The 12,436-nt window shown below is 39.0% G+C and overlaps 1 protein-coding gene across 1 annotated transcript in view; it reads left to right on the forward strand.

Moving 5' to 3' along the window:
* Positions 1 to 10,761, forward strand: part of KHDRBS2 (KH RNA binding domain containing, signal transduction associated 2) — a 460,211-nt gene extending 449,450 nt beyond the window's left edge. Inside the window, exon 9 of the mRNA XM_058176635.1 lies at positions 10,301 to 10,761. Within this exon, the coding sequence (XP_058032618.1) occupies positions 10,301 to 10,398 (98 nt within the window). The 3' untranslated portion in view covers positions 10,399 to 10,761. The remainder of the gene's footprint in view (positions 1 to 10,300) is intronic.
* Positions 10,762 to 12,436: the final 1,675 nt, after the last annotated feature.

The following is a 12,436-nucleotide window of genomic DNA, read 5'->3' on the forward strand; positions in this document are numbered from 1 at the left end:
TCTTCCAAGTCTTTATGAAAGTGACAAATTGATGTTTAATTGCTCTCAATACCAATGAGAAGTGATATAAAGCATGTGCTCTATATTGAATAGCCATCATTTTCACAATATCCAAGAAAATTTAGCTACATGGAATAAGACCAAAACGACCAGAATCCTTTTTTTGCCACATTTAATATCCCAATCATATGGCTATGACTAAACCCATAGTTCTCAAAATATGCAAGAAAATTCATCCATTCCTCATGTTACCTCTGCAAATATCCTTAAAGCACAATGCAAGTGGTATATAACCTCCCTCTGCCTTTTCATCAAAATGGCTCTTATCCTTGTGCAAAGCAATTTGGAAGGACCAGTAGCTAAATCTTTATTACAATCTTTGACCAACTTATCTACATATAGGTGAAATACACACAGTCCATTAAAATGACAATTAAAGTAAGTTCTATAAGTTAAAGAGGAGGAAAGGAAGGGAGAAAGAAAGGAAAGAATTTTAAACGTATTGGAGAAATGTAATTGTGTTGGACAATGTTTGTTGCCTCAGTCTTGTAGCAGTGAGGCAGAATTTGGCAACATAGTAAGTGATAGAGTTTTTATGATCAGCTAAAGATAGGAAGCACTGACATAGGCGAAAACACTGCTATATAGTAACCCCACTCCCTTCTAGCACAGATAATGTTACCTAGTTTGGTAATAAAATGTCTGCAAAAATTCTACCAAACTGAAAGAGCATCAAGAACTGCACAGTTCAATCCTGAGCTACAGATGTTCTCTTCTATAACATACTATTGATCGTCTCTCCCCAAGAATTCCTTTATGAGGGGCTGGATCAATAGTTCACTCAGGTTCAGGTAGAAATGACAACAGGACATGCTATAGCATGGGGGTTACAGGGGCAAAGTCATTTGGGCAGGCAATACGACCACTGAAAAGATACCCTATCCCAGACTCCAGGTTTTTGAGTTAGGAAGAGCATACGGAATAGCCTCGGCTTCACACCAAGGACCACACTCTGTGGAAGTGAAACAGAACACGAGAAAAATACATTATTTTGGCAATCAGAGCCAGTCACGATCTGTAGACTTCAGCTTGTCAAGCAGCCCATATTTGGTGTCTCTGCTCCTCCTAATTACTATCTTAAAATATTAAAGTCCTTTTTATAAAAGACTGTCTAATTTAAAAAGCAACATGTGGCATTTCCATCTGGCTACCAGTTTATGGACCTGGAACAGATATATGTCTATTATTATATTATTGCATGACGTCTATATGGTCTTTCAATATGTGCCGTACATATGCATAATAAGGCAATGTTTCTAATACATGTAGGAAGTTTCCCCAGAGCATTAGCAAAGATGATAGAGAAGAGCCAGTGTAAATTTTAGGTAACATGGCTGAAGTCAGAATTGATACCTGTCAAACAAACCAAGGAGGCTAGCAGCCAACAATGATGGCAATTGACTTCCTACTCCTCGTTTTATTATTTTATTTCATGAATTTATATGGCCGCCCACTCACTTTCAGTGACTCTACATGGCTCTATTGTATTAAAAAAATACAATATACAAAGAATAAAAAGAATAACCTCCCACTCACCTTGGTGACATCAAGCAATCAAATAGCCACTTGATGGGCTCCAGGCCCATTGACAAAACCAAGGACATGTCAAAGTGGAAGCCAGTCTAATCTCCACAGGGAAGATGTTCCAAAGGGAGGGAGCTACCACAGAGAAAGTCCTTCTTCTGGGTCCCATCAGATATACCTCCTTAAGAGAGGGGACTCTTAACAGTGGATGGCTGTATTGATTCACTAAAAACACAAAATGCTGGAAATATCCACATTAATAAAAGGCTTCTGCTCATGAATTTAATGCTTTTCAAACAATTCCCATTATTTTTTATTAACTTTTTATTAAACTTATAGACATGATAAGGTTTGGGTTTGTTTGTTTTTTCTTTTTCCTTTTGCACCTTCTCTTCCAAATTTTTTGCACCAATCTTCCAATTCAAGACAGAGAGGACCCTTCCATACAACCTCTAGCCTTGTTGCATGGCAGCTGCCAAGCATCCCCACTCCAGAGCAACATCTTCCCATGTCATACCGCTACTTCTTCTAGCTGGCAACCCATCCTCTCTTTCATTCACCCATAACTCTGGCATCTTTTTCTGGGGAGGAAAAAAATGGCTTTAAGGCACCAATAGGAAGCTGCACTTTTGGACAAGATCATCTTTACTGAATTTCTTCTGACTTGGGTACTAGCCTGATAGTTAATCATGAATATCTTGCATACCTCAAGCCATAGTATGATGGCATCCCCCCCCACCCCTTTGTTCAAGGACTTCTGATTGAGATTGACCAAGATGAAGTTTTGCAGATAGAATTCTACTAGCCTAAAATGTTATATGCCATATAGGACAGATAAATATTGTTGCTTAAAGGAAAATGGGCAGCAATTCTGACAGGAATGAGGAACCTACAACCTTCCAAATGTGATAAAATCACAATGTTCAGAATAATTTTTGCCTAATGTGGACTGTATAGGGCTAGACTACTACAAGAGTAGCAAGATTTTGATCATTTGCAAATACATGTAGTTAAACCAGAGGTGGGTTTCAGCAGGTTCTGATCAGTTCTGGAGAACTGGTAGCAGAAATTTTGAGTAGTTTGGAGAACCGGTAGTAAAAATTCCGACTGGCCCCTCCCCCATCTGTTCTCTGCCTCCCAAGTCCCAGCTGATCAGGAGGAAATGGGGATTTGGGGGATTTTGCAGTAAGCTTCCCCTGGATTGGGGTGGGAATGGAGATTTTACAGTCCTTATCCTGGAGTGGGGTGAGAATGGAGATTTTACAGTATCTTTCCCCGCCATGCCCACCAAGCCATGCCACGCCCACCAAGCCACACCCACAGAACCAGTAGTAAAAAAATTTGAAACCCACCACTGAGTTAAACCCAATAGTAGTTAAAAATATACCAACTGTACAACATGGGGTAAAGCAGTTTAACTTAACTCAAGTAGTTCCAACCAAAAGTGTTCTTTCTGTATCCAAAAATCTCATTTTTGGATTTATGCAGTGGTGGGCTGCTGCCGGTTCAGTGTGACTGGGGCTGGGCCTGCCCACCTGCCCTGGTGCTATGACATCCTATATAATTGCTGGTTTTTTCTGTGCCGCGCGCACACTAATATTTTTGATTCTGGGCAAACCAGTTGTTACAGTATGTGACGCCCACCTCTGGATTTATGGTCAGTTACATCCTATTAGTTAATTGGGAGAAGGTAGCTAGGTTATAGAGGATAGTATCACAATGCACTTGTTCAAGGACTTCTGATTGAGATTGACCAGGATGAAGTTTTGTAGATAGAATTATACTAGCCTAAAACGTTATGCTGGAAAGCTATTATGTAGTTTACCAGCACAGACAGAGCAACTTTTTTCTTCTAAAATTCTCTTGAATGGTGACTCGATTTTTTTCAGCAGTAATGCAAACAGGAGCTTATCCCAACCTGCTTCAGCAATGACTATGCTGGGGGGCTGCTGGGAATTATGGTTCAGCAGCATCTCTGCAGGATTTCCCATTCCTGCTCCATTAGTTAGAAAATTGGGATAAAAGTATCCAAATGACATTTTTCTTTATATCAAAAAAGATGCCTGATAGGACAAAAATGATTGAACAGGGGTAAAGCCAAGTAGAATTTGAGGCAGTCTCATTATCAGAGGAAAGGAGGGAAGGAAGTTTAAAGGAAATGGCAGATTGTTGCAGAAAAAAGGAGCATGAATTATAAATATGGCAGCATTATAATATGCTTGTAAAGAAACAGTACAAAAAGGCAATGTGCTCAGAGAGCTGAATCATCCCTCAAAGAACATTTAATATTTAAACTGAACAGCAGGTGAGACAGGTAAAAACTAGGCTGGATCAGTCCAAAGGCTTACATAGTCTAGCACTGAGAAGCCACAAACAATATTTCAGAATAAGTGTTAGAAACCACAATTAGCTCATACTTCCTCTGAAAGTAGAAATGACATATACCAACGTTGGTAAACCTTTTGCGTTCTTGTGTGCCACCCACGTGCCAGAAGTGGCATGTAAAACCGTCCTGAGACAATAGTGCGGCCTCACCCACTCCCATTGCGCTCCTGTGGTGAAACGCTCGCCGGTCAGCTGGCCATCGCACGCGCGGTGCTGGCGACCCCAGAAGTACAGCGGCCCATCGCGCATGCGTGTTGGCGAACCTCCGGCATGCGTGCTGCCTCGCACATGCGTGATGACGAACCTCTGGCATGCATGCCACCTCGCACATGTGTGGTCCACTGGTACCGCGTGTGACCGATGACCAGATGACCGGCATGCATTTGACCACAGGAATGTGATGAGGAGCCATCAAGGGCACGCATTTGTCTCGGGACGGTTTTGCATGCCGCTTCCAGCACGCGTGGCATAGGTTCGCCAACACTGACATATACCTATCATGCAGGGGTGAATTCCTACCGGTTCGAACTGGTTTGGCTGAACCGGTAGCAATGGCGGAGGGTGGTTCGGAGAACCGGTAGTGACGGCAGCGCGAGGCCCTGCCCACCCACCTTGTTGTCATTACTTCCTGGTTTTAACCAAGAAGTAACCTGTTTTTTACCCTCTGCGCATGCGTACAAGGTTTTGCACATGCTCAGAGGGTCCGCGCACTTCCGAACCGATAGGGAAGGTAAGTAGATTTCACTCCTGCTATCATGGCTGTTACAACATATAAAAACCATTTTGCTGCCCTTCAACTCCACATGTTTTCTTACCCTCTGCTAACCCTGTCCAAATTGGTGATTGTCGTTTCATCTTGTCATAGCAAATTGTGTTGTTTTAGCTCTGCATTTTGTAGGAAAGGTTGTCTTCAGTTAACAATTAGAATTGGGAGCAGAAACTCTGTCACTATACAATGTGGTTATAAAATGAAATATCATGTGACTCAGTGGTGAAATGTAAAATTTGTTACTACTGGTTCTGTGGTCGTGGCTTGGTGGGGGGGATAATGTGACTGGGTGGGCATGGCCAACTTTTTTTTTTACTTTTAAAAGCATTTTTTCTACAACCTCTTCGGCCGAAGAAGTTGTAGAAAAAATGCTTTTAAAAGCCTCTGACGATCCCAGCTGAGCCGCATGATCATCAGAGGCTTTTTTTTTACTTTTAAAAGCATTTTTTCGGCCGAAGAAAAAATGCTTTTAAAAATAAAAAAAACACCTCTGATGATCGCGCAGCTCAGCTGGTCATGTGGGGGGGCAGGGATTTTTGCTACCAATTCTCCCACCGCCATTGCTACGAATTGGGCGATCTGGTCCGAACTGGGAGCATTTCACCCCTGATGTGACTGCACAGACCTAGCAGAGGCCGTTCTGGTATTTCTGATTGTAGTCATTAAGCAAATCACAAACACAGTCATTAAGTGTGATGTTATATCACCTTGAGTTGTGACTTCCTATTGGCTTCCCCACTGATGTTATTTATTGGAAAGTGGCAGTGATGGTCACAATTGGAAATCCTGTGATTGTGGGATGCAGTGACCCTTGTAATGGTGTGCCAGTTACCAAGTGCCGAAATTGTGATCATATGACTACAGGCACACACGGCAGCAGCCTCGACTTTGAGGACCAGTAGCAAATCTCCTCATTCAGGACCATTGTAACTTTGAACAGTTGCTGAACAAGTATTCACTAAGTGAGGTCAACCTGTAGTTCCTTTCATCTATTCTCCAAAGCACCTGAAGGCAGAACAAGAAGCAATGGATAGAATAGAATAGAATAGAATTTTTATTGGCCAAGTGTGATTGGACACACAAGTAATTTGTCTTGGTGCATATGCTCTCAGTGTACATAAAAGAAAAGATAGGTTCATCAAGGTACAACACTTAAAACACAATTGATGGTCAATATATCAATATAAATCATAAGGATTGCCAGCAACAAGTTATAGTCATACAGTCATAAGTGGAAAGAGATTGGTGATGGGAACTATGAGAAGGTTAATAGTAGTGCAGTAAATAGTTTGACAGTGTTGATGGAATTATTTGTTTAGCAGAGTGATGGCCTTCGGGAAAAAACTGTTCATGTGTCTAGTTGTTCTGGTGTGCAGTGCTCTATTGTGTCGTTTTGAGGGTAGGAGTTGAAACAGTTTATGTCCAGGATGCGAGGGGTCTGTAAATATTTTCACGGCCCTCTTCTTGATTTGTGCAGTATACAGGTCCTCAATGGAAGGCAATGGATAGACACTTATCAAGGAGAGACCCAACCTGGAACTAAGGAGAACTTTCCTGACAGAAAAATTAATCAGTGGAATTAATCCATGGTCAGGAGTTGTGGGTGCTCCATCACTGGAGGTTCTTAAGAAGAGAGTGAACAACTGTTTGTCCAGAATTGTTTAGAGTCTCCTGCTTGAGCAGGGGGGTTGGACTAGAAGACCTCCAGGGTCCCTTCCAACTGTGTTATTCTCTTATTCATCTGTCCTGAATCTTTGACAGTTTCACACTAGGATCCTGAACAATCTGGTCCTGCTGTCTTTCTCTTAATCGATATTGTTCCTATGTTAAAATCCTTCCTGTAGAGGAATTGGTCCAATCCCTTATTAAATTGGTTGCCATTTTCTTCACTTTTTTTAACTTCTATAAAGAAATGTGGTAAGAAAAATAATTGCACGAAGGGGGAGAAGCGCATAGATTCAATTTCTGTCTGTTATGCAGCTCTTAAAGCCTGTGCCTTTTCCTTTCTCTCCAAAATTACCCCAACATTGAGGAATAGAGCACATTATGCTTTCATCCTCCTACAACTGAACTTGTCATCTTTCACATCCTGTCTGTAACTCTGGGCATATGACAAGTCTAATCTTCAGCATTTGGAATCAGAAGAAGGGGGAGGAATGTATGTTCAGGTCAAACAGATCCCAAGCAATGCTAGAAAAAAAATAATTTATTCACAATAACACTTCAACATGCCGCACACATTTCAAGTTCTGCATAGGAAGTTCTTCAAAAGAAGCAACTCCTACTCCCCCAAACGTCTTCCTGTCATATCTTTTCTGTGACAAAGAAAGTTGTGATCTCCTTTGAAAGAACAATCGCCGGAAGAAAAGAAACTTTCTGTGAAAGGAAATAAGGATATGCGGAGAGATTAAATCCAATCCAATTTAGGGTTCTCTTTGCAAGGCAGAACTCTATCCTGGCAGATTTGTGTCTGGATTTTTAATAAACTATCCAGACATAAATTGACTGATGCATTTAGTTTCTCTTCGTTTTGAGAATGGATAAAGCTTCCAGATTCTTGATTTTTGTCCTTTTACAGCAAAATTATAGTCCACCTCACAACAATGTAGGGTTCTTTGCAGCTGCTTTTACTTCCTTGCAAGTCCCATGGTCTGTCCAAGAAGTGCTAAAAAGTAAAAACAGGGTTGGTCAGAGGCAGTGGTGAAATCCAAAAAATTTTTACAACCACTTATGTGGGCGTGGCTTGGTGGGTGAGGCTTGGTGGGCATGGCAGGGGAAGGATACTGCAAAATCCCCATTCCCACCACACTCCAGGGGAAGGATGCTGCAAAATCCCCATTCCCACCCCACTCTGGAGCCAGCCAGAAGTGGTATTTGCCGGTTCTCCAAACTGCTCAAAATTTCTGCGACCAGTTCTCCAGAACCTGTAAGAACCTGTTAGATTTTACCCCTGGTCAGAGGCATCCATAGCTAACCATGATGATAAAAGAGTCACCATGATGTCACAACATCAGTTCTACCCTTCCATACATGCGTTGCAAAGTCATCCCTTCTGTGGAAGTCTTGGATGCTGCTGTGAATGATGCAGTTTAGCTATTGGAAAGATAGCAAATATGGCCATCCTCTACCTTTTCAGAAGTGTAACTCCTTTTGTTGCAATACCAAATTCTGGTTGTAAAAATTGAGGGTGTTTGGTCTAGTGGTTATGATGCTGGCCTAAAAACTAGGAGACTGAGTTGTAGCATGAAAGCCAGCTGGGTGACTTTGGGCGACTCACTCTTTCTTGACCCAACTCATCTCTCAAGGGGTGTTGTGTTGTTGGGGGGAGAAATAGAAGGAGGAAAAAGTATTAGGAATGTTTGCCACCTTGAGTGATTTATAAAAATAATAAAGGCAGGATAAAAATCTAATAAATAAATAAACACCCTGATATAAGTAGGACAGATTTTGATTAGGAAGCTAAAACGGTAAATGATGCACCATTGCCCACCTAGCTTCCTTCTCATACAAATCAAAGCAGTGATCTAAGTTGTGTACCTTTGTGAACAAACTAGGAAGCAAGTGGGGTCAAGATATCAATTAGACAACAATGTATATTTGAAGTATATTTCAAGATACTTGGAATTCTAGCTTCAACTGCAAAGCTTAGAAATGGGATGGAAGAAAGGGGTGAAAAACAATCACAAATCCTTTCAGTAGCTAAAAATTGGCCTCTAGAAAAACTCAGCTAAGCCTACCAGGTCATATTCTTAAAGTTTTTTAATCAACAGAACTGGCATAAAGGTAATTAAGGCTGCAGTCCCTTGCATTTACCTGCCAGAAAATCTTGCTTTATTCACACGAGTTACTTCGGTATATAAAATTACACTGTAAATTCTATAAATAGCAATAGTCATTCAAGCATAGTACTAAGTATGTCTAATCAGAAGCACATCCTATTACATTCAGTCATAACTAGGCAAGGAATAGCGTCAGTATATATATAGGCCAAAGAATCTGACAGAGATGATGGATTGCAGATTTTTTTCTCAACAAACAAATGGTCCATTAATATAAGAAGCTTTGTTTTCCTGTGCAGTTTCTAAAACACTTTATTTTAAATTGTTTTAATTGTATATGTGGATGTTGTAAGCCACCAAGAATTTTTTGGAATGAGAAGCCATAGTAAATTTAAATAATAATAATGATGATAGTATTTTTAAGTAGCTGTTTTTAAAATAGAAAATTAGATGTCTATGCTCCAGTTCTTTTTAATAAAACTATTTAAGAATGAAAAGTTATGCTAATATTTTGCAAGCAATATCACAGAACATGGTTATTCTCTGTTGAGAAATTACTTTCAAAATAAATTAATATTTCAGATTATTATGTTTAATTGGATATAGTTTATCTAAACACTATCTTTTTTATGCAGAGCCATAAATTAGGTCTGTACTGCCCCCTATTAATGTATTTAATGTATTTCTAGGATGAAATTAGTTATTATTTTGCTCTTATGTTGCTCTTCACAGTGATTTAACAATGTTATGCAAGTGTAGAAGAGGCATATTTATTGAGCCAATACTGCCTGGAAATAATTCAGCTACAGTATTCATACAGATAGTCCTCAATTTACAACCACAATTGAGTCCAAAAGTTAGTCACATGGTTGTTAAATGAATCTGGCTTCCCCATTGACTTTGCTTGTCAGAAAGTCACAAAAGTGATCACATGACACTGCTACCATTGTAAATACGTGCCATTTGCCAACCATCCAAATTTTGATCATGTGACCAATGGGATGCTGCAATGGGTACAAATGTAACAAACAGTCATGAATCACCTTTTTCAGTGCCGTTGTAACGTCAAACAGTCCCTAAACAAATGGTTGTAAATTGTTGATTACCTGTATCTGATAAGATAGAGAAAAGTGGGTGCTAATAAAATCACAACAATAATAGTAACATCACTAAGAGCTAATGCAGAGAACCAGTCTATTGTGATTGTGGTAACCTATAGCGCGCGTTCTCTCTCTCTCTCTCTCTCTCTCTCTCTCTCTCTCTCTCTCTCTCCCTCCCTCCCTCTCTCCCTCCCTCCCTCCCTCTCTCTGTGTATTAATACTTTTGTGTGTACACAGAATTATCTACTTGTATTAGAAAGACCACTTTAATAACATCTAAGTTTCCCATCATTTTCACTGTGCTTTTTAAGTTAAATGAGAAAACACATAATCATCATCTTTCAGTTCCCCCCTTCTGACTCAATTCCTGATCCAGTTATTCAGACCATATTAGAAACTCAGGCATGAAATACGTTTGCAACAGGCAAAAAATCAAAGAGCTTTTTGTGTTTTTTTGATAGTTTTGCTAAAACATTGCTTGTTTACATGTGCTGGAAATTGGAAGAAAGAGAGTTTTTGGTCTTGATCGAGAGCTTTCTTTCGTTAGCAGTTGGATCTTAGACAGCACTGCTGGCTTCGTATTCTAAATACTCAATGCATTATTAGCTGGATAGCTTGATCAGAGCCTCATATCCATGTCTTACTAAAATAAAGCAACTTCTTCTTTATTTTGTCTGTTTTAGCTCAAGAAGAATGGACCATAAGTCGTCCCAGCCTAAAAGCTCCAACTCCCAGGTTAACCAGAGGGAGTTACAGGGAACACCCCTATGGTAGATATTGAAAGATATTCTCCACATCTGTGACCTCAACTTAAAGACAATTAAGAACCCGTGGTCTCCACGTAAATGGCAACAAGACAAGTAATAGCCCATTTTTTTTCTATCCTAGGAATTACTGCTTATGATTACCTGTATACCTGTTATGTTTCCAGAATGGAGTGAAACTGGCTTTAGTATTATTTTTAGGACATGGACTTTAAAAGACTGTTGGCAGTTGTTGACTAAACCTTTCAGCAAGATGATGTTGTCTTGGTTGTTCCTCCTCACTGTTGTGTGTAATTTTAAAGCAAAACAGGAAAAACAAACAAAAAAAATGAAGCATGAAGCTGCATCTCTTACGCCCTTGTCCCCACACTAAGGTTGAGTTTTTATTTAGGGTTGCTAAAAAAAAAATGTAATATGACCTTTTTTTGAACCAGATGATAATCGAGATGTAGATAAGCTGTTTTAACCTGTCTTTTAATATATGTTAGTTAGATTTAAAATGCTTAATATTAAGTTTGTAAATTTCATTTTAAATGCTGTTTTAACGGGGTTGACAACAAGCTGCTACTGTATGGATGTAGCTAACTGAATTTGTCCAGTGTTTTAATCTGTATTTGTTTTGTTTTTTATTATTATTTTTTTAAATCACATAAAGTTCCATGTGTAAGCTTCTCTAAATAGGAAACATAATTTTGTCAAATATGTTTGCCATAACTTGTCAATAAAGCTGAAAACTTTTGTAACAAACTAAATTTGGAATTACGTGTGTTTAGCTTTAAATGCCTGCTTGATTTCTTCTTCAAGAGATGCCTAAATATGTTTTTTATATAAACCCTTTCTTTTACAAAAACAAAATCTCTATATAAATGAACCCAAGTTTGTTTTAAGACGATGTGCAAGACTTTAAAAAATTGTATTAATAGCTTATGGTTGTTAAATAATTTAAAAGCTAACCAACTAAACTGTGACATGGCTCATGACTAGAAGACACTAATGTATATAACATGTTAATGGGGAAAAAAGTCGTGGCTTTAGAAGAATAAATGGATTTTTAAACTCTCCTCTTAAGTTTGATCTTGCTAAACACACGCTCTGATTGATTCATTTGTATTAGCCTGTCTCTCGTGAGAATGTAATGGAGTTTAAAGAGGTAAGATTATTGCTTACCAGTGTTAGACTGTCTAAATGCTAGATCTTCAACCGCTGAGTTTCCCCATACATTAAATATCCCATTCAACATGTAAGCATTGCATAGACTCACCTTCTTGTTTTCACTCTGAGGAGTGTGTCGGCTGCATTTGCGGAGTTCTCTAATAACTTGTCTTGACAGTCCAATCATCAGTGTCACTGCCCAGTTGTTGCTATTCAACTTCAAAAACTCTATTTGTAATTTTCAGTGCTAATTATCACCTCCCTTGAAGGCAGTTTATAGAGGGCTGTTATTTCTTTTGAGAATATCAGACTTGATGGCTGATGATTATTAACGAAATATGTCGCAGGACTCAAAGGATGACTAAACGTTAAACAGGTAACAATAATAGTAACTGTAATTTTGAGTATGCAACAGCAATGTTAAATATTCCAAGTGATTAAGTTACTGATAGTTAAAAAAGTAAACCTGCCAAAACTTAACAAATAGGTATTATAGGCTATTAAAACAGCTAATTAACATTAACTAGTGGCAACAAAATTATGTTACAATATATAACCCTTGAGGCAATAAACAGAACTAAAATTAACAATAATAGTAATGCAACTCTTGCTAACAGTGAATATATAACCTACATTTCTATGACAAAAAGGAAGAATTTTATCGTAGGCAATCTTAAATGCAATTTTTTTATTTCCAGTGGCTTTTTGTCAATGTAATTGGTTTACTTTTTTGATGAGAGCAGAGAAAAGCTGGTGGCTGTTCAATTTGTGAGCCCATGTAAGATTTTTTGCAGCTGGAGTTGCATGCTAACTTTCTTGACTAGTCTCTCAAACATGCATTTTCTCTGTTGATTCAGCTGTGTTTATTGATGTGGGCTTGGTTAGGTTGGCATCTGTCACACT

The sequence above is a fragment of the Ahaetulla prasina genome, chromosome 1 (genome assembly GCF_028640845.1).
Source record: "Ahaetulla prasina isolate Xishuangbanna chromosome 1, ASM2864084v1, whole genome shotgun sequence".
Taxonomy (NCBI): domain Eukaryota; kingdom Metazoa; phylum Chordata; class Lepidosauria; order Squamata; family Colubridae; genus Ahaetulla; species Ahaetulla prasina.